General features: G+C 44.8%; 1 protein-coding gene across 1 annotated transcript in view; it reads left to right on the forward strand.

Moving 5' to 3' along the window:
* The first annotated feature begins 7,971 nt into the window (after positions 1 to 7,971).
* Positions 7,972 to 21,369, forward strand: part of LOC143934089 (sulfotransferase 2B1-like) — a 62,349-nt gene continuing 48,951 nt past the window's right edge. Inside the window, exons 1-2 of the mRNA XM_077457400.1 lie at positions 7,972 to 8,051; positions 14,548 to 14,693. Coding sequence (XP_077313526.1) covers positions 8,044 to 8,051; positions 14,548 to 14,693 — 154 coding nt within the window. The 5' untranslated portion in view covers positions 7,972 to 8,043. The remainder of the gene's footprint in view (positions 8,052 to 14,547; positions 14,694 to 21,369) is intronic.

Consider the following 21,369-nt stretch of genomic DNA (forward strand, 5'->3'; position numbering starts at 1 on the left):
ATAAACGCATTTATGCGCAAACAGCAAAGCACCAAGCGCCGCAACAATCTTAACACCGGGGAAGAAGAGGTCGAGATGTTAATAATGGCCATCACCACCCCCATGTTGTCGCAATTGAATCGCACCTTCCTGTTCCCAAAGACATCCCCCCACAACTCAACAGCTAAAACGATGGGGAATAATTCCAGCAAGACTACGTTTTTGAGGAAACCCGCCTCCCTCCAACTCTCCGGCCACGGACCCACGCTCCACCTACCCTGACAGTAAGCACCACAGCCACCCGATCCGGCCACGTCCGTGAACAAGACCAGATCTGCATTGCCGACCGGCCCAACCTGCCAAATGGCCCTCCCATTGAATTCCGCCAGAAAGGAATCCCAAATCTTCAAGTCTTCCTGTAACTCCCTCGTCAATCTCACAAAATGATTCGGCATGCGCACCCCCGCCGTGGCCGCCGCCAATCGTCTAAAGAAAATGCGCCCCATAGGGATAATCCTGCAAGCAAAATTCAATTTGCCGAGCAAGGACTGCACTTCCTTCAAGCGAAGCTTACACTTGCCACTGGCCATACCCACCTCCTGTCTCAATGCCACCAATTTGTCTTCCAGCAATCTACACTCCATTGCCATCGAATCAATTGTGATCCCCAGGAAAATCAAGTCCGATTTTGGGCCTTCTTTCTTATCCGCCGCCAGGGGGATCCCAAATCTGTTTGCTAAATGCTGAACTGTCCCGAGCAAAATGCCGCAACAATGAGAATCCGGGGGGCCTATGCATAAAAAATCATCCAAATAGTGGATAATAGAACTCACCCCCGCAACCTCCCTAACCGCCCATTCAAAAAATGAGCTAAACTGCTCAAAATATGCACAGGAAATGGAAGACCCCATCGGGAGACACCTGTCTACGAAGTACGCCCCCTGCCAGCAACAAACACATGCTCTCGGGGTGTACCGGCAACAACCGAAGAGCCGACTCCACATCGGTTTTCGCCATAAGCGAGCCCCTACCATATTTCCTAATCCACGCTACTGCCGCATCAAATGATGTATAGGTAACCGCACATGCCGCACATGCCTGCGGGTCAATACCATCATTGACCGAGCCGCCCTTAGGGTAGGACAGATGATTAATCATCCTGTACTGACTCGGTTCCTTTTTTGGAACAACACCCAATGGGGAAACAACTAAACCTGGCAGCGGAGGATCCACGAATGGGTCCGCCATCCGCCCTAACACCACCTCCTTGGCCAATTTGGCCGACACCACCTCCTGATGGAGATGGGCCGACCTCAAATTATCCGAGATCGGTGGCACCTCCCGCACCTTACTCGGAATCCTAAACCCTTCCCTAAAGCTGACCTCCAAAAACTGCGCCACCGCCCTGTCCGGATACCTACTTAGAAAAGGAAGCACCCTTACCAGACTCACCAGCATCATCCCTTTTTCCAGCATTGTCCCCTGGTCGACCCTTGCCCTGATTAAAGCATTGCAGGAAGGGGTGGCTCCCGCTACAGCCTGAGCACTCTTGCTTGTATCTGCATGATGTCCCAAAACGGCACGTTCCTTCATTGAACTGTCAGCAGACCCCTTTCTTTTTAGGGGCCGGCGATCCCGCGGAGGAAGCACCGCTGGCCCCCCCTGGAAAAAACTGACCCGTCCCTCTCGAAGATGTCATCAACTTCATCCAAAGACTAATGTCTTTGTGATCCCATCTGATGGAGGGGCGAACCGCCTTCCGCTGACTAAACTGTTCATCATACCGAATCCAAGCCAAGCCCCCATAAACCCTATGAACCTCACTGATCGCCTCAAGATAGCAAAACAGTGCAGAGCAATTTTCTGGGGCCTTTTCCCCGATCACACTTGCAAAAATCGCAAACGCTTGCAACCAGTTTGCAAATGTGCGCGGGATTAATCTATACCTCCTCTTCTCCTCCTCATCCTTTTTACTCTCATCTGGCTTCACCCGATCTAAATTAAATTTCTCCAAGGGAAGCAGGGAAAAAATTTCCACAAACTCGTCCTTCCAAATCTTTTCCCGCACCTCCTTCTTCAAATGAGCCCCTAAAGGGCCCTCAAAAACACACGTATACCTCACAACGCGCTGCGTCCGCTAAACGCACCTTGCCCAAGTCCTTGTCTCCCGCCTCCGATCCAGTCTTGGTACCCCCGGCGTCTTTTTCCGTCTGCGTCTCCGCTGTCACCGACACCGACACCGACACCCTCTGCGCTGCTCCCTCCCACCTGACGTCCCCCCTACCACTGTGGGCGGAAGAACCCACGTCGTGACCGGAGCTGGGGGTCTCACCCCCCGTCTAATCGTCGTAGCAGCTCCCTGAGGGACTCCCACAACCCCTGAGACCCTTCCCCCACCCCCCTGAGCACTGCCCTCCCCTACCCCCCTCCCCCCCACAACCTCCCCGCTCCCCTCCTTACAACCCCCCCTCCCCCAATACACCCCCCCTCCCCCCCTACAACCCCCCCGCCCCACAAGACAATGAAGAGTGTGAGCACTCACCAGGCTGTCCCAGGCGATAGGAACCTCCAGCCGCACCACCGGACACTCCTGTAGCCTCCTGGGGATCTTCAGACAGTTCTCCTTCCTCACTGCTGCTGCCAGCCCAGTCCACCGATCGTTGTGACAGCTGATGTCCTTCAGGTCCTCCTCTCCCCCTGGGCACTGCAGCGCTGGGCACTGGAGAAAAGCTGTCTTCCCTCTGAGGGCTCTGTCCAGGATTCAAAAGTGGCGCCGAAACGATGATGTCATCAAGCATCGCCGCACTCACATCCACCGTACAGGCATTCCTACGGCCAGCCCTCCCAGGACCCACACTGAGCCTGGAGGCGGAGCCTCCCGACCAACGCGAATCACTGGCACGATCCCGGACACTGGCAGCAGCCAAAATGGAGACTCCACGAGGTAAGCCCCCAGCTGCCTCAACTCCCGCACTGGTGCCCGCTTGTCTGCTTCTCCCCCGGCGGACCGCCCCCCCCCCCCCCGAACGGAACATCGCCGGAGGTAGCAGCCGAACGGATCTGAGCCACGGAGGTGGCAGGAGGGGGTGGGGGCCCGCCGGCCCCCCGAACCTCCCCCCCAGGGATTTTGCAGTGGACGGGGTGTCCGCTCGGCGGGGGGACCTGAAGGGGCCCAGCTGTGGCTCCCATAACGGCGTTGAGTCCTGGGGGTATTGTCTGGGCTCAGGCACTCCGGGGGTCTAGACCTCCAAGCATGCATTTGGACAGGCCCTGCTGTGGAAGGACCCTGTCCTACCCCCTGCAGCGTGGCAGCAATCTGGCCCTGAAGCCACTCCGTGCCATGAGCCTCCGCTGCTTCCCTAAGCTGCGCCCAAAGATCCTGCAACCCACTCATCCTAACTAACCTCTCTCTATCTGATTGCAGGACACAACGTCTCTCCTCGCTTGCTGACCCCCAACTGCTGACTTGCCCCACCCTGGCACATGGAAGAAGGAACCACACTCCTCCCCCCCTTGTGACCATCCACCAATGGGGTAAGTATGCCTGCATCCCAAACCACCCCCACGCTGCCTTTTTTCTAGCCCAGTAATTCCCTTGCACCCTGTCATGTATGTCCTGCGCTTCCTTTTTAATACAGCTCCGTACATGTCTGGAAGGAAAGGAGGGATTAGCTGTAGGGGGTGACAAGTCCCATGGGGACACTTAGTTAGCCATGTATCCCTAGCAAGAATCGGTTAGATTTTGTCTTGCTCAGATTGTTCTACTTTATTTATACCACGCAGGACATAAAGGAACAGTGATTATGAGAGACAAAATAGACAGCATGTCTTACAGAATTGTATCTTATATCCAATGCAACATGTTCTATTCTTTTCTTAACATTTTGCAGATTGAACATAGTTATTCTACCTTCACTTGTATCCTACAATATATGTATATATTTATTTCTTATCCACTCTGCTTATCTATCTCTTTCCATCCCTACCTGTTTTAATTCTTGTCTTCCCCTACTATAGGTCCAGATCTATCTTAGGCCTCCCTTCCGTTTTATCTTTTTATACCCATTAACCCAACTCATAATCTATACCCATAAAAAAAAGGACCCCCCCTTCCCTTCTCCTCTTCCTAATCCCTTACCCCCATATGGGGCTCAGTATTTTCTGAGCATTTGTAGGAATTCAAACGCATTCAAAGACGTGCAGACTCACTCCTCCACTATGTTCCCTAACAGATTCTTCCCTTCCTGAGTGCACAAATGAGTTCCATGTTGTCCAAGTTTCATCATATTGATCCTTTCTATCTTGGGCTGAGAGAACTAAGTCCTCTATGGCACCAACATTTCTCACTCTGTTGAGCCACATTGCAATTGAAGGTGGCCTAGGGTCTTTCCATCTGAGTGCGATTCCTGCCTTAGCTGCATTGACTAAGTGGCATAAGACGGATTTTCCTATATATCTGTAAAGGTATTTCTGTGCAGTGAAGCAAAAAAAAAAGGGAGGGTCGTCTGGTATCTAAAATGTTGTACATTTTTGGGAGATCTTTTGTACTTCTAGCCAATATTGTCTGATCTTGGGACATAAACAGAATATATGCATCATGGTCCCCCATTCCTTATTACACTGCCAACAGTGGCCAGAAGCCTCTGGAAAGAACTTACAAAGTTTTGACGGGGTATAATACCACTGCGTCCGTACCTTTATAATTAGATTCCTGGGTCCGCGAGCAAATCGATGAATTCAATGCGAGATATATTATTTTCTGCCGTCGTGTGGGTGTGAAGGTCTTTCCTAGATCTCTCTCCCATTTCTCAATTCCAGGCATCTTAAAATCATCTAGGGGGGCACTCAACATTTCGTATATCTTATGCCCTGTACACACGGTCGGAGAATCCGTCGGAATACTTCTTATCGGACCGTGTCATCAGATAATCCGACTGTGTGTGGTATGCATCGGACTGATTCCGTCCGAATCTCCGTCAGACCCAATTTTCCAACATGTTGGAAATATTTCCCGATCAACTGGGCCGGTCGGACCTAATCCGATCATGTGTAGAGCATTTTGATCGGACCAAGTGCCACGCATGCTCAGATCAAATTCCTACATCAAAGCTATTGGCTACTAGCCTGAATGTAGTCCCATCGTAACGAAATTACGTCATCACGTTCTGAAAGATCGGATTTTTCGCCAACTTGGCCCGACCGTGTGTATGCAACAGTTTCGGACACAATCCGTTGGACTAAATCCGACGGACAAAATCTGATGGATTTGGTTGGCAAAATCTCCGACCGTGTGTACGTGGGCTTAGAGATCGTCTGAGAGAGATGTTCTTTCTCCTCACAGTATGTTTCGAACTTGTCAGTTGTCTTTGGTAATTTGTCGCCTGTCCTAATGATTTAAAAAAGTGGCGCAACTGTAGTGCCTGCCAAAAATGTTGGCAGTCTTGCTCAGATTGTACTCCAAAAACTGAAAACTGATCATTCTGGTGTATTTTATTTTGTTGCTTTTGGCAAGAAGAAAAGTTAATTTTGAGAATCTGAAAAGTGTTTTTTATAATACTCAGTGGACTTTTTATATGGCTTTATCATTATTAGTATTATTGTCATACATGATTAATATAGTGCCAACAGTTTGCACAGCGCTTTACGACATGAGGGCAGACAGTACAGTTACAATACAATTCAATACGGGTGGAATCTGAGTGCCCCGCTCGTTAGCACTTACAATCCAAGAGGGAGGGTCAATCATCATAAATGTTCGTCATTCCTATCTGCGCTCTTAATAAACCCCCACGTCATGTTTTTTGGTGTGGGAGTTCCCCTTAAGATCCATACCAGACCGTCTAATTTTTTGCATAGAGACAGAGAAACGCAGCTGAAAGCCAGCGCGGAGTAACATGCATTGAATTCAATGGAAAACGTGTCTATGCTGGCTTTACAGCCCAGTTTTTTAAAACATCCGTGGGCATGTAGCCTAAAGCAGCCACTGGCAGATACAGCAAAAACATACTATAGTATCAAATTGGTAAACTCCAGGCCTCATGTACACTGCTACTAAACGGATGTATGGGCATTTTTTTCAACTGCTCCTGAACTCTCCTCTGTTATCTTATCAGTACATGTACACTGGTTCTTTTTATAGTCATTTCTATGCAGTTTCATTTAGAGGCTTTTTTGGAACCCCCAAAAATGCGTGCAGAAGCTGTGTTAAGAGGCATTTCAAACGCTAAACACGGCTACCCGTGTTTAGGTGTGTTTTTTCCTCCTAGTAGTGTTTTTAAAGGGAAACATTTTATTTATCACTTTTGAGCCTGGAAAATGCTAAAAACACGCCAAAAACTCAATTACCACTGCCTACAAGCTTGATATACCATGTGATATTCTCCTCATCGGCCAATTATGCTGTACAATACACAACTTGCATTACTTGACGCTGAAGTTGAATAGGAATTTCACTCACCCGTCAGCCATTGAGAATTTAACCTGATGACCCCCACATTGATCTTGAGACCCTGATGGTTGGCTGTTTTGCATTTCTTTATGACCCAACGTGTTATAAAGTTTTCCAGCTAGCTAATGAGATTCATACAATTTGTCTTTTCCTTCCCCCAGCCTATAACCCTATATTAATCACTCACGTGCTATCTATAAGCCCTTGTACACACGGTCGGAGATTCCGACGGAATGTGTCCGATCGGACTGTTTTGTCGGATATTCTGACTGTGTGTGGTCTATATCGATCAGACTGTTTCCGTCTGAGTATCTGACGTTCCAAGTTTTCCAACTTGTTGGTAACATTTTCAGACAAAATGCTCCGATCGGACATAATCTGATCATGTGTAGAGAATTACGATCGGACAAAGTGCCACGCATGCTCAGATCAAATTCCTACACCAAAGCTATTGGCTACTAGCGTGAACGTAGTCTTGTTTTAACTAAATAACGTCATCACGTCGGATTTTCCGACAACTTTGTCCGAACGTGTGTATGCAACAGTTTTGGACAAAATCCGTCGGACAAAATCCGTTGAACAAAATCGGACGGATTTGGTTGTTGGAATCTCCAACCGTGTGTACAAGGGCTTACACTGGCCCACCCTTTATCCAAGTTCTGAGCTTATCTATGCATTGTCCTCTTCAAGACTTTGAGGAGACATAGAATTTCAACATCAGCAGAAATGTCATGCTAATGTCTGCTGGACCCCCCACACAACCTGACCCTATCAATCTCTCACAGGTAGAGCTTGCCCTAACCTTCAGACAACTCTAGTTTTTGTTATCCCCAGCATTTGCAGCTGAAGCTGTATCCTTTTGATGATAACCAGATGATCCCAACAGTGAGCATCCCTATGAGTCCTTCAATTTTGACTAGCAGATTCATTTATATGCCCAACCTGTGTGTTTAACCTTTGAGATAATAAAATCATGAACTCCCATTGAGATTGAGACGCTCCATACATTATATTTTCTTAGTCTGGCTGTTTGCATTTCTGTGATCCAACATGTGGTTAAGCTAGCTTTGAGACTGTGGGATTCACAACACTTTCTGCTCCTCCCCTCCTCCCCCTTAAGGTGACCTCATTGTCTCTCCCCCTTAAGGTAACCTCATTGTCTCTCCCCCTTAAGGTGACCTCTGGTTACCTAGGTGATTGACCCAACCTTCAGGCAATTTCTTTAACCAAACATTTCCCTCCCTCCAAGGAACAGACCCCAAACCTTTTCAGACATCTTTTGTACAGGTCAGGATGTCCTCAGATGTGACCTAGTCGCAACTTATAGAAACTGCAACAGTATTCTCAAATTTAGGAAAAATCTCAGCTTTATTCTGATCGTATAGCTAAAGCCTATGTTTTTGTATTTAAAACATCTTTGACACCATACTGGGAGAATCTTTCACCCAAACAGAAAGAAGATCGATGTATATGGGCCTACTGTTTGTAGATGTCATAATTATTAAAATTATAATTTATTTTTAACATTTCTTGATTTATATATTTTTTTCACAGTGAATTTGTTCCAAAAAGTTGGAAGTCGTTGCAGGACCGAATAAAATGCGATCTGCAAAAAGATGAAGAGGTATATACATACACATTTTTTAAATAACAATTTTAAAAACTTTTAATTGTTTTTTTTTTTTGATGTTGCTTTAATTTTACCAAAATATAATTGAAAATGATATAAGATTTTACGATATATATATATATATATATATATAATGTTTTATTTATTTGTTGCCAGTTGTTTAGACATTAATGGCTGTGTTATTTTGAGAGGAGAGCAAATTTACACCATTATACAAGCTGTACACTCACTACTTTACATTATAGCAAAGTGTAATTTCTTCAGTGTTGTCACATGAAAAGATATCATAAAAATAGTTCAAAAAATGTGAGGGGTGTACTCACTTTTGTGAGAAACTGTATGTATATTGTGGCAGCAGGCAGGTAAAGTCACCTGGTTGTATCCAGGATGGGAAATATGTGTGCCCTAGATTCAGGCTTTATGCAGACTTGTACAACTAGAGGGGAAGAGTTAATGAGCCCAGCTGAAGTAAGTGGGCTCATTAAGACCTCTACAAAAAACCCCAGCATGCTTAGGGAGATGCTCCATCCTGGAACCAGTTTTGTGTTGTATAGACTGGGGAGTGTGATATCTGTTCTGTGCGGTGAGTTAACGCCTGTGTGGCAAACCTCTACAACAGAGACAGGGACTGGTGCAGCACAAGGCTGCACTCAGTTGTTAGACAGGGAATCTAAGTGTGTAGTTAGAGGTCAAGCTGACCAGGATTTATTTTCATTTTTTATTTTTTGTTTGGCTGTTATATGTATCACTGCATGTAGCATAAATAAACTGCATCTTTTGTTTTTTTGCACCTACAACGCTGTCTGCTGTGCCTGATTTTGTGTTGTGAACCCATCCAGGGGGTCACACACACCCGCTGCCGAGCTAACCCCTCACAGTTGGTGGAGAATTTTGGCAGTTTTTTTCATCTTTTTTTTTAAAGGCCAGCATGGAGGAGATACTGAGACAGCTGGCTCTAGCAAATGCAAACCAGCAGCAAGCAAATGCAAATCAGCAGCAAACAAATGCGGCTTTACAAAAGAGCCTTGCAGCCCAGCAGAAAGCTCACCTGCAGAGTCTGGAAGCTCAGCAACAAGCCCAGCAGCGATCTGAAGCCCGCTTCATAGACCTGTTGCAGAAGCAAGAGCAGAATTTTCAACAGAAAATAGAGACATTAATACAGCAACGTCCGCAGACCAATGAAGCAAGTGGTTACAATAATACCGCATCCTTTGGTGTGAGCCGTTTATTGACAAAAATGACTGGAGAGGATGATCCGGAGGTGTTTTTGACCACATTTGAAAGGACTGCTGAAAGGGAAAAGTGGCCTAAGGAGCAATGGGCTGGACTGGTGGCCCCTCTGTTAACTGGGGAATCGCAGAAAGCTTATTATGACCTAGAGCCTGACCAAGCAAAAGACTATGTGGTGCTAAAAACAGAAATATTGGCACGGCTGGGTGTCACCCTGGCCGTCCGGGCTCAGCGTGTGCATAATTGGACTTTTCAGGTTGGAAAACCCCCCAGGTCTCAAATGTATGATCTCATTCACCTGAGCAGGAAGTGGCTGCAGCCAGAGACTTTGACCGCACCAAACATTGTGGAACGTGTTGTTATGGATCGTTTCCTGAGAGCTCTTCCTACTGCCATCCAAAAATGGGTAAGCCATGGAGACCCAGAAAATGCAGATAAACTTGTGGATCTGGTTGAGAGGTACTTGGCTACAGAGAACCTGACCACCTCTTCCAGGGACTCACGGACTTTCCACCCTAAGACCAGATCATCCCCAGTGGCGGGTAAGATGACTCCAAGGGGTGAGGGTGGAGAGAGTGAGAGGGTGGGAGTTCTACCTAAGGTCTGGCGGGAGCAGCCCAGGAAGCCCATGCTGCAAGAGGCAGCGAAAAAGATTATTTGCTACCGCTGCCGGCAAGAGGGACATATTGCAGCAAATTGCCCAGTTGTTGATGAGCCTATGCAATGTGACTTTATAAGGGAGAGACGTCAGTCGCTGTTTGCGACAGTTGCATGCACTGCCATTCGGGGACCTGAGAAACATTTATGTAAAATGTGTATTAATGGTAGAAATGTTGATGTGTTGCTGGATTCAGGTAGCCTGGTAACATTGATAAAAGCTGAATTAGTTACTACAGAGGTCTCTGGGAAGAACAAGGTGGCTGTTATTTGTGTGCATGGGGACACCCAAGAGTATCCTGTAACGTCAGTGTTTTTTGAGACCCCCAAAGGTAACCTCTCTCATCAGGTGGGGTTAGTGTCTCACTTACCACATGATGCTATTGTGGGAAGGGATTTTCCAAAATTCTGGGAACTCTGGGATTGTCCTGAGCCCCCCACTGGTGCCCCTATAAACCAGGAAGATGACCAGAATTCCTCTGGGAGTGGTGAGGACTCTCCTGAAATTCCCTTGTCGGTATTGGCGGGGGAAACTCGGGAGGAGCCAACATCCTCAGATGAAAACATGCCGTCTGTGGAGTTTTCGGATCTTGAGGTTCACAGGGAAAATTTTGCCACAGAACAGTTAAAAGACCCCACCCTAATAAAGGCACGGGAAAATGTGGTGAAAATGGATGGCGAGTTAGTGAACCCAGATAAGACTTGCACTTATCCGTACTTCACTATGGAAAGGGACCTTCTGTATCGAGTGGCTCAAAGGGCAGAAGAAACCATTGAGCAACTTGTAGTGCCCAAACCTTACAGGAAGTTGTTGTTAGAATTGGCTCATGGGCACATTCTGGGAGGTCATCTGGGGACAGAGAAAACCAGAGAGAGGATATTACAGAGATTCTATTGGCCTGGGGTCATGAAGGAAATAGAAAAGTATTGTTCCTCCTGCCCTGTGTGTCAGAAGTCGGCACCTATGCCACATTTCCGTAACCCGCTGGTACCTCTTCCTATCATTGAGGTCCCCTTTGAAAGGATCGCAATGGATTTGGTAGGTCCGATAATGAAGTCCGCCAGGGGGCATCAGTACATTTTGGTTATATTGGACTATGCCACCCGTTATCCGGAAGCAATTCCTCTCCGAAATACCTCGGCCAAAACCATAGCCAGAGAGCTATCTCTTGTTTTTAGCCGCGTGGGTATTTGTAAGGAACTGCTTACGGACCAAGGTACACCCTTTATGTCCCGGGTTATGAAAGAATTATGCAAGTTGTACAAAGTGACGCAATTGCGTACATCTGTGTATCACCCCCAAACAGATGGGTTGGTTGAAAGATTCAACAAAACCCTAAAACAAATGTTAAAGAAGGTGGTGGATAGAGATGGAAAGAATTGGGACTGTCTAATACCCTATCTAATGTTTGCCATTAGGGAGGTACCCCAATCCTCTACGGGTTTCTCACCCTTCGAGTTGCTCTATGGGAGACACCCAAGAGGGCTGCTGGATATCGCCAAGGAAACTTGGAAAAATTAGAGTTCTCCTCACAGGAGTGTGATTGAGCATGTCGCCCTGATGCAAGATAGAATTGCACAGGTAATGCCAATTGTAAAGGAACATTTAACCCAAGCGCAGTTAGCACAGCAGAGAGTGTACAACCGTGGGGCCAAGACCCGTACTTTTTCCCCGGGGGATAGGGTCTTGGTGCTAGTCCCTACGGTTGAAAGCAAATTTCTGGCCAAATGGCAAGGTCCATACGAAGTAATTGAAAAAATTAGTGAGGTGAACTACAGGATTAGACAGCCAGGAAGGCGAAAGCCGGAGCAGATCTATCACGTCAATCTGCTGAAAGCCTGGAGGGATAGGGAATCCCTAGTCGCAGAGACTTTGTCACAAGCACAGCCTGATTGCTTAGTTCCTGAGGTTGGAATAGCAGACACCTTATCGAAAGCCCAACAACAGGAGGTTAAAGAGTTTGTACTTCGTAACAAAGAGATTTTCTCTGAGCTTCCGGGACAAACATCTGGCGTAGAGCATGACATTATCACCCCGCCAGGAGAAAGGGTAAAACTAAAACCTTATAGAATACCAGAGGCCCGACGGGAGGCAATACGTGGGGAGGTTCAAAGGATGTTGGAATTGGGTGTGATAGAGGAGTCCCAGAGTGACTGGTTCAGTCCTATCGTACTAGTGCCCAAACCTGATGGGAGCTGGCGGTTTTGTAACGATTTTCGACAATTGAATAAAGTTACAAAATTTGACACCTACCCCATGCCGCGTATAGATGAGTTGATTGACCGGCTGGGAACAGCCCGATATATGACAACTCTTGATCTCACCAAAGGGTATTGGCAAATTCCCCTGGCAGAGTCGGCCAAGGAGAAAACTGCGTTTGTAACCCCAGATGGGGCATTCCAATATAAGAGAATGCCGTTTGGGTTACAGAATGCACCGGCAACATTCCAGCGGAAAATGGATAATATTCTGAGGCCCCATCAGAAATATGCTGCAGCTTACCTGGATGATGTGATTATCCATAGCACAGACTGGGTCTCACATTTGCCAAAAGTATAAGCAGCCCTAGACTCTATCCGGGAAGCTGGGTTTACGGCCAATCCAAAGAAGTGTACCATTGGACAGGAGGAGGCCAAATATCTTGGGTACACTATTGGGAGGGGGGTGATAAAACCCCAAGTCAATAAAGTCGAGGCCATACAGAGTTGGCCACGTCCCAACAGCAAGAAACAGGTACAAGCCTTTCTGGGAATCGCTGGCTATTATCGACGATTCATTCCCCATTTTGCTTCTCAGGCTGTGCCCCTCACCAACCTGACAAAAGGGAAAGAGTCGGTCATGGTTAAATGGTCCCCAGAGGCTGAAGAAGCATTTCAGTCCTTAAAAACAGCCTTATGTAGCCAGCCAGTGTTGTACTCACCAGACTTCTCTAAGGACTTTGTTGTAGAAACTGATGCATCAGACGTTGGGTTAGGAGCAGTGTTATCCCAGGTCTGGAACGGGGAAGAGCACCCAGTCATTTACCTCAGCAGGAAGTTGAAGTCCCATGAGGTAAATTACTCCACGATTGAGAAGGAATGTTTAGCAGTGAAGTGGGCTCTAGATTCCCTTCGGTACTATCTGCTAGGTAGGCACTTTGACCTGGTGACTGATCACGCTCCTTTAAAGTGGATGGCTCAAAACAAGGAGACCAATAGAAGGGTAAATAGGTGGTTTCTGGCCCTACAGGAATTTAACTTTACAGTTAAGCATCACCCTGGTGTTAAAATGGGGAATGTGGATGCTCTGTCTCGGATACATGCGTGTCTGACTGCTTGTGTTACAACCCCAAGGTTGAAACAAGAGGGGGGGGGGGGTATGTGGCAGCAGGCAGGTAAAGTCACCTGGTTGTATCCAGGATGGGAAATATGTGTGCCCTAGATTCAGGCTTTATGCAGACTTGTACAACTAGAGGGGAAGAGTTAATGAGCCCAGCTGAAGTAAGTGGGCTCATTAAGACCTCTACAAAAAACCCCAGCATGCTTAGGGAGATGCTCCATCCTGGAACCAGTTTTGTGTTGTATAGACTGGGGAGTGTGATATCTGTTCTGTGCGGTGAGTTAACGCCTGTGTGGCAAACCTCTACAACAGAGACAGGGACTGGTGCAGCACAAGGCTGCACTCAGTTGTTAGACAGGGAATCTAAGTGTGTAGTTAGAGGTCAAGCTGACCAGGATTTATTTTCATGTTTTATCTTTTGTTTGGCTGTTATATGTATCACTGCATGTAGCATAAATAAACTGCATCTTTTGTTTTTTTGCACCTACAACGCTGTCTGCTGTGCCTGATTTTGTGTTGTGAACCCATCCAGGGGGTCACACACACCCGCTGCCGAGCTAACCCCTCACAATATATAATTTATGATAAAAGTAAGGTATTTATAATTAGATTTATATATTTATGTTGTAAAAATGACAGGGGTGAAGGGGGTGAGCGGGAGGGGGGTGAAGGGATGGCTGAGGAGAGAGAAGGTGATTGGAATGTAAAATTGGAATAATGTGCATTTAAAAATTACCTTTTTTTTTTAATGTAACTATTTAATTTTTAAAAATATAATTGAAATGCGATCATATTTCCATTTTATTTTTTATATAACATTTTGAATAAATTCAGTTTGTAGGGGATTTGGTTCTACAAGAAATGTGTTTAATACATATAAACAGAGAATGTGACATAATACTCTAAGTGAAGATCAAAAAGTACATAAAACTGGGCAGATCCAATGCTTGTAATGATAGTATGTGGGTTTGGCACACCTTTAAAGAAAGCTCCGATCTTTAACATCCTAGTTTTTTTTTTTCTTTTGAACTTGTACTGACAATTAACTGTGTACCTCTGTTCAGAATACTCAGTATATCCCTTGTCACTAAAGACATTGACGGCCACCATAAAGAAGTGGGGCGGTCAGTCAGTATGATGTGGGATGGGTTGGATGCAGCACTTTATTTGAAAAGAAATTGCAGCTAATGTTTGCCTTGCTTGAAGATAATTGACTACTTATTTGCATTAGGACATTTGTGTGCATCCTTGTTTTTTCTGTTTTTTCTTTTCATTGTTTTGAAGAGTTGTGCTGATGGATACAGAATATTTCCAACACAAAGGGATTAACTTTGCTTCAGTCATTTACTCAAAAGAAAGACTTGAGTATCTGGAGAATGAATTTCAAGTTCTGGATGATGATGTCTATATTGTTACCTTTCCTAAATCAGGTAAGGTCTTCTCTTATCCTATGTTTCCATTGTAGAGGAGTTTCTGTAAACTATTGTCTGCCAGATTAGCTGGGTAAATTATTTTTAGTTAGTACACAGGTTGAACGGAAATCTAACAGATCTCTCCATCCATGGTAAACAGTGAGGGTTGTCCAGACTTTGTAAGAGAAGCTGCCTCATCAGCTTCAGCAGCAAATTGTCACTCCATTGCTGTTGGAAACATTGCAAAACCTATGTGGATGCCAAGAAAGCATTGCCTCACTCCTCCAGCCAACCAGGGAGCGACATATGCAAGCAATTAAGCGTTTCGCTGCTTGCATATGTCCCCCTAAAGCTAGTCCTCAAGTACCCCCAACAGGAGCTTGTTTATGAAAACGAGAGCAGAGATAGCTTGGGGCCAGGCCTCTCATAATCTTAAACATAATACAACCTACCTTAAATAAGATGCGATAGTGAGCTGGCAGCCACTGCAAGGCACAGAGAATAGGGGTGATATGATCCCTCAAAAGGACATGCACGAGTAACCTAGCCACAGCATTTTGAATAAGTTGAAGCTTCTGCTCTAGCATTTTTGGCAATCCCAGATAGAGTTGCAGTAGTCTAAGCAGCTACCTATTGTGGCGCAGATGACAGTTTTTCTGTCCCAGATATCCAGATATTTAAACAGCCCCCTCAGGAGTTTTAGCTGCCAGTGACATGCACTGACACCTTTTTTTACCTGAGGAGCCAGCGTTAAATCTGAATCTAGGACGAATACCAAATGTGATTAACAGTGACATTATAGTGTGACATTGCCCCTATAGCTTTTACAAATGACCCACATTGTGGTTCTTCTAAAAATGCTAGTTGCCTGGCTATTATACTGAACCACTAGGTTTAGTAATTTCTTTTATTTAATTTCTTTTTATTGAAAAACTTGATGGTACAACATAATATAGATTGGCACAGATCTAAGGTTTACAGAGCATATATACATTCAACAAATGCTACAGTAAGGATTATTTCATATTGTACACTTAATTTACCATATGGTAGACGGAAATTTACATCTTAACGGTGGAATGGAGGGGTTGCGCCCCCCCCCCCCCACCCCACCAGGGATTACTATTCTGACGAGATGTCTCTTAGTATTCAATTGGGAGTAGTTGAACAGCAATTTTAATATGCTTTATAGACTGTGCCACAAAGGAGGGTCAGTCACCGTTATGGTGTGGCCGAAGCAAAGGAAAAGTTAGAAAGTATAAACTTAAACGTCAAACAATAACAGTACCAGCTGGTACACCCTATGTCCTAGATCAGGTGAGCCCAGCTTTAAGGTAAGCTCACAACCCCATCCTGTAGGGCCTAGATACGGAAAAAGAATTGAAGTTATCCATTCCCCTTAACCACTTAAGGACCAGGCCTCTTTTTCAGACTCTGTGTTTACATGTTTAAAACTTTTTTTTGCTAGAAAATTACTTAGAACCCCCAAACATTATATATATATTTTTTTCTTACACCCTAGAGAATAAAATGGTGGTCATTGCAATACTTTTTTTTCACACCATATTTGTGCAGCGGTCTTACAAGCGCACTTTTTTTGGAAAAAATTTACTTTTTTGAATAAAACAATAAGACAGCAGCAAAATTAGCCCATTTTTTTTATATTGTGAAAGATAATGTTACGCCGAGTAAATTGATACCCAACATGTCATGCTTCAAAATTGCTCCCGCTCGTGCAATGGCATCAAACTTTTACCCTAAAAAATCTCCATAAGAGACATTTGAAAAATTCTACAGGTTGCATGTTTTGCGTTAGAGGAGGTCTATGGCTAGAATTATTGTTCTCACTCTACCGATCATGGCGATACCTCACATGTGTAGTTTGACTACCGTTTTCATATGCGGGTGCTACATACGTATGCGTTCGCTTCTGCGCTTGAGCTCGTTGGGACGGGGTGTTTTTGAAAAAAAAAATTATAATTTTTTTTCTTATTTATTTTACTTGATTTTATTTTTATTTAAAAAAAATGGATCACCTTTATTCCTATTACAAGGAATGTAAACATCCCTTGTAATAGAAAAAACCATGACAGGTCCACTTAAATATGAGATCTGGGGTCAAAAAGTCCTCAGATCTCATATTTGGATTTAAATGCAATATATATATAAAAAAAAAAAAAGTAATTTTGAAAAAATTTCATTGAAAAAAATGTTCCTTTAAGAGGTATGGGCGGAAATGACGTTTTGACGTCGCTTCCAACCTCTTATGGTATAGAGACGAGTGGGGGCCATCTTAGCCTCACTCGTCTCCATACCCACTACGGAAAAGGTCCCGATCGCCTCCGCCGCTACCGACGGCTCCGGTAAGCAGCGGAGAGCGGCCGCGGAGACCACCATTATCGTAAACACGACCGCCTCCTGTAAAGATGGATATCTCCGTTGTGGCAGAAGCCCTCTTCAAAGTGCCAACGTATATGTACAGGAGGCGGTCGGTAAGTGGTTAAACCAGTTGTCCCATATTTGCCAATGCATATCAAACTTATTCCTGGAACAGTTTCTCCTAGCTATAAGTAGCTCATAGGTATAGTGTAATTGAGTGGTCATTATCACCTCCGAGGCACTAGGTGCCTCATCCCTTTTCCAATATCTTGCAATTGAGGTTCTGGCCACTAGAAGAATATGAGAGACTTTCTATACTTTTCTATACCTAGGTTGAGGACAGCTAACCCTGGGTTACGGGCAGTGAGGACACCTGTGATGGTAGAGATGGTACAAAATATGGTATTCCAAAAACTTGTCAAATGCCTGCAGGTCCAGGACATATAGAGGAGGTTGCCCACCTTCCCACAGTTCTTCCAGCACAGTAGAGAGGTGCTTCGACCAAACTTGGACATTTTATATGGTATGAGATGCCATCTAAGGGCGTTTTTTTTTTTATTTGCACTCTTTCCCAGTGGCCCACACCTTTAGAAGCTTTATAGTTAGCTTTAAGTGCATATCTTCATTGCGAATCCGAGATGGGGGTCCCCAAACATGACTCCCATGTCCGATACAGATGGGACTTAATAAAAGTGAGTTTCTGTTGAAAGAAGTTGTAGAAAAAGGCGATGCTCTTAGGGGGAGTGGGCTGTGCATCAAAAAACCGCCATACTACTTCCGCTAGAAGTATTAGGTGTTCTCTGTGGGTTCTTAAAAGATGGGAAATTTGGTGGGATAGATAGATAGATAGATAGATAGATAGATAGATAGATAGATAGATAGATAGATAGATAGATAGATAGATAGATCTCTCAGTGGGTTCTAGGCCAAAACGGCTCAGTAACACTGGAAATGGAATCAGGGATTGTTCCTGAAATCTGCTAGCCACTCTATGCCTCTGTTAACCCACCCCGCTGTGGTGAAATTGGGAATAGGAAGTTCTGTCATATTGGCAGTTTGAGGTGTTAACTTGTGAAGGTCTCTCCATACTGACAAAGAAGCTTGTATAGTGCCTGGGAGTTGCCGTAAAGGAAGAGGGCTGAATATGTCTAAAAGGAGAAGGAGTTTTAGGTTTTTATTAGGGCTTGAGGTTTGTTCAATGCCACTCCACAAGCAGGTGGGAGAAGGATTTAACCATTGTTTTAGTTGGGTGAGGATGGCTGCCCGGTCTCAAATATCCATCAAACCCATACCTCCCGTGAGTCTGTTTGACTAACAGAGCTTTGGAACATCTAGGCCACCTAGATCTCCAAATATATTGAGACATCAAAGCATTAAGCGATTTTAAGTGGTTAGGGTGTGGGGCGATAGGCAGTGTCCGCAAAATATATAGTATCTGGGCAGCATCAGCATTTTAAATGAGGCCAAATGGCCCAACCAGGACAACTCAACCCCAGCCAGCCTGTCCATCTCTTTAGTTAGTTTCCCAATTAGCGGAAGGTAGTTGGTGTCGGCCAGCTTTTGGATATCTGTAGTAAGTTGGAGCCCCAGATAGGATATAGTCTACTTATTCCGCTTGTAAGGGAGATATGCCTGCAAATGAGTGTGAAGAGTGGGCCGGGTTCCTAGGTCCAGGATAATATATTTCGTAAAGTTTACTTTGTAAAAGGAGATTTGGCTAAATTCCTCAAGCAACTTATGAGCGGGAGGCAGTGAGTTGGCAGAGGATGTGAGGAATAAGATAATATAATTTGCGAATTGATTGATGTGGTATGGTCTACCTTGTATGGAGAAGCCTGAAATTTGTGGGTGGTTTCTAATCCTCTCTGCCAGCAGGTCCGATAATAAGATTAAAGATCGTTGGGGAGAGGAGGCAACCTTGCCTCGTCCCATTTGATATGATGAAAGGGGAGGATAGGATGTTTGACGTATACACTTGTGCTGTGGGTGCAGAGTAGAGGGCAAGGATAGCGGAGAAGATCGGCCCTGAAAAGCCAAATCTTTGTAGTGTGTGCGTCATGTAACCCCAATGAATCCTGTTGAATGCCTTCTCCGCATCCAAAGAAAGGAGCAGAGAAGGCGTCCGACAGGTCTTATCGTATTGAATGATGTCAATGTCACACTTTGTGGCATCCGAGGCCTGCCTGGTGTGAAACTGGCCTGATCCGGTTGGATAAGGGTGGGCAAAATAGGGAGTAATTTTTGTGCTTAAATTTTGGCATACAGTTTAACATCCGAATTGAGTAAGGAGATTTTCCTAAACTTTGCAGGGGTAATGGGTTCTTTGCCTGGTTTGGGGATAGTGACCACATATGCTCTAAGCATTTCCAGAGGGAAAGAGGCATAGGACATTGCTTCAGCATATACCGCAGTGAGCGTTGGAGAAAGTATGTTAGAGAAGGTATGGTAATAGTCGTTGATGAGCCCGTCCGGGCCTGGTGATTTACCTAAGGGGAGGGTTTTTATAACTTTCCTGATCTCTGATTCGGTGATGGGAGTATTGAGTGAGGCTAGTTGGTCCTGCGAAAGAGAGGGAAGGCTAATGCTGAAGAAGAAGGCTTGAATATTGTCATCTGTAGGTTGTGGTGTGTTTGGGTCAGATTGAAGATTGTATAGGGAGGAGTAGTACTCTGCAAATGACTCAGCTATTTCCTTTGGTTTGAATCTTTTCTTCTTATCTAAAGGGTGGTAAATATAAGGAATTTTAGTTTTAGTTCTAGTTCTAGAGATTCTCAACCTGTGAGCTAAATATTTGCCTGCCTGGTTACCAGGCAGGTAGTGGGCCAATTTAAGTGACTGGACATGCTTATCATATTGGTCAACAAGTAGGCATCTAAGATCGAGGCGTAGTTGGGAAAGTTTGCTGGCAATTTTTTCTGCGTCGTCAGCCTCTTTTCCCGTGAACACAGTTGCAGGATAATCCCTCTGATGAAAGCCTTGTGGGATAATTCAATGCAAAAAACTCTGTTTCTCAGAAATGGTGCCAGCATGTGAGGGTGTTTGAAACACGCAGGGATTGGCCTGTCATAGGTTCGCCGGACTTTGAGTGTGTTCCTCCGCCACCATCATGGAAACGGGAGCATGGTCTGACCACGATATATCATGAATGGTGGAGGAGGACACTGCTTGTAGTAACCTCTTGTCAACTAGTATAAGGTCAATCCTAGAATACGAGTTGTGTCTGGCCGAATGGAACATATAGTCTTTCTCAGTCACATGCTGGCACCTCCAAACATCATATATGCCTTCAACATTCAAAAGAGGCTGAAGCCCGGGTAGAGGTCTTTTAGACCTGGAGGTAGTGTCCATTAGGTAGTCCACAGTTAGATTGTAGTCTCCACAGACGACCAAGGAACCTACTCTAATCTTGTGGATTCTCTTTCAATAATTTTTATTGAATTTAACTCTTTGGTAAATACATCATGTATAATCAGAAAATAGAAATAAAGCAAAAACATAACATAAAAGACAGAGAATTCAAATAAGGCAGGATGCATCAATCAGAAAAAGACAAGTTATACAAGGTATCTTATACAGATATATTTGGGACTATTATATGTCATGAAAGACTTGGAGTGTAAAGATCCACTTCATTTAAAATTTATAATAATGATATATATAAAAAAAGGGACACAAAAAAAAAAAAAAAAAATATATATATATATATATATATATATATATATATATATATATACATACATACACATAGATAAAAGGGAAATAGGGAAAGAAAAAAAAAAGGATTTGATTAAGGTTTAATTGGGAGGTGTAGAAGATTTAAGTCATAAACATAGCGGCAACTTCTAAGGAGACCCCCAAGGTCACCACTCCACCCCAATGGGCTCACACTGTGGAGTGGGATAGCTCGGGGGACTCCCGCCGAAGAACCCCCCATCTACGTCCCTTTAAACCCCCGGACAGCACCCAGAAATTGTGCTCCCCGGAGGGAAGCGGACTGCCAAACTTCAAAATTCCCAATTCAATTTCAAATGAACTCTTTAGAACTAGTAAACTCCAGTTAGAACCACAAAGGTTAACTGAGGAAGAATGTAGTAGAATAAGGCAACATCAAATCCATAACTAAATATGAAAAATCCTGCGAAAAGAAAAGCAAAAAAAAAAAAAAAGAGAAGTAGAAAATGAATTCAGGAGAACAGAGGGAGGGTAAGGAAGGGAGAGATGTACAGGATTCAGGGTCCTGGCTCCATCCATGTAAAATTTAAGACAGAAGGTGTCCTGGAAACAATTGTACTTTGATGTGTTGGGCCCATGGATC

Source organism: Lithobates pipiens, unplaced genomic scaffold (genome assembly GCF_037356315.1).
Source record: "Lithobates pipiens isolate NorthernLeopardFrog02 unplaced genomic scaffold, aLitPip1_a1.2 Scaffold_27, whole genome shotgun sequence".
NCBI classification, from domain to species: Eukaryota; Metazoa; Chordata; class Amphibia; order Anura; family Ranidae; genus Lithobates; species Lithobates pipiens.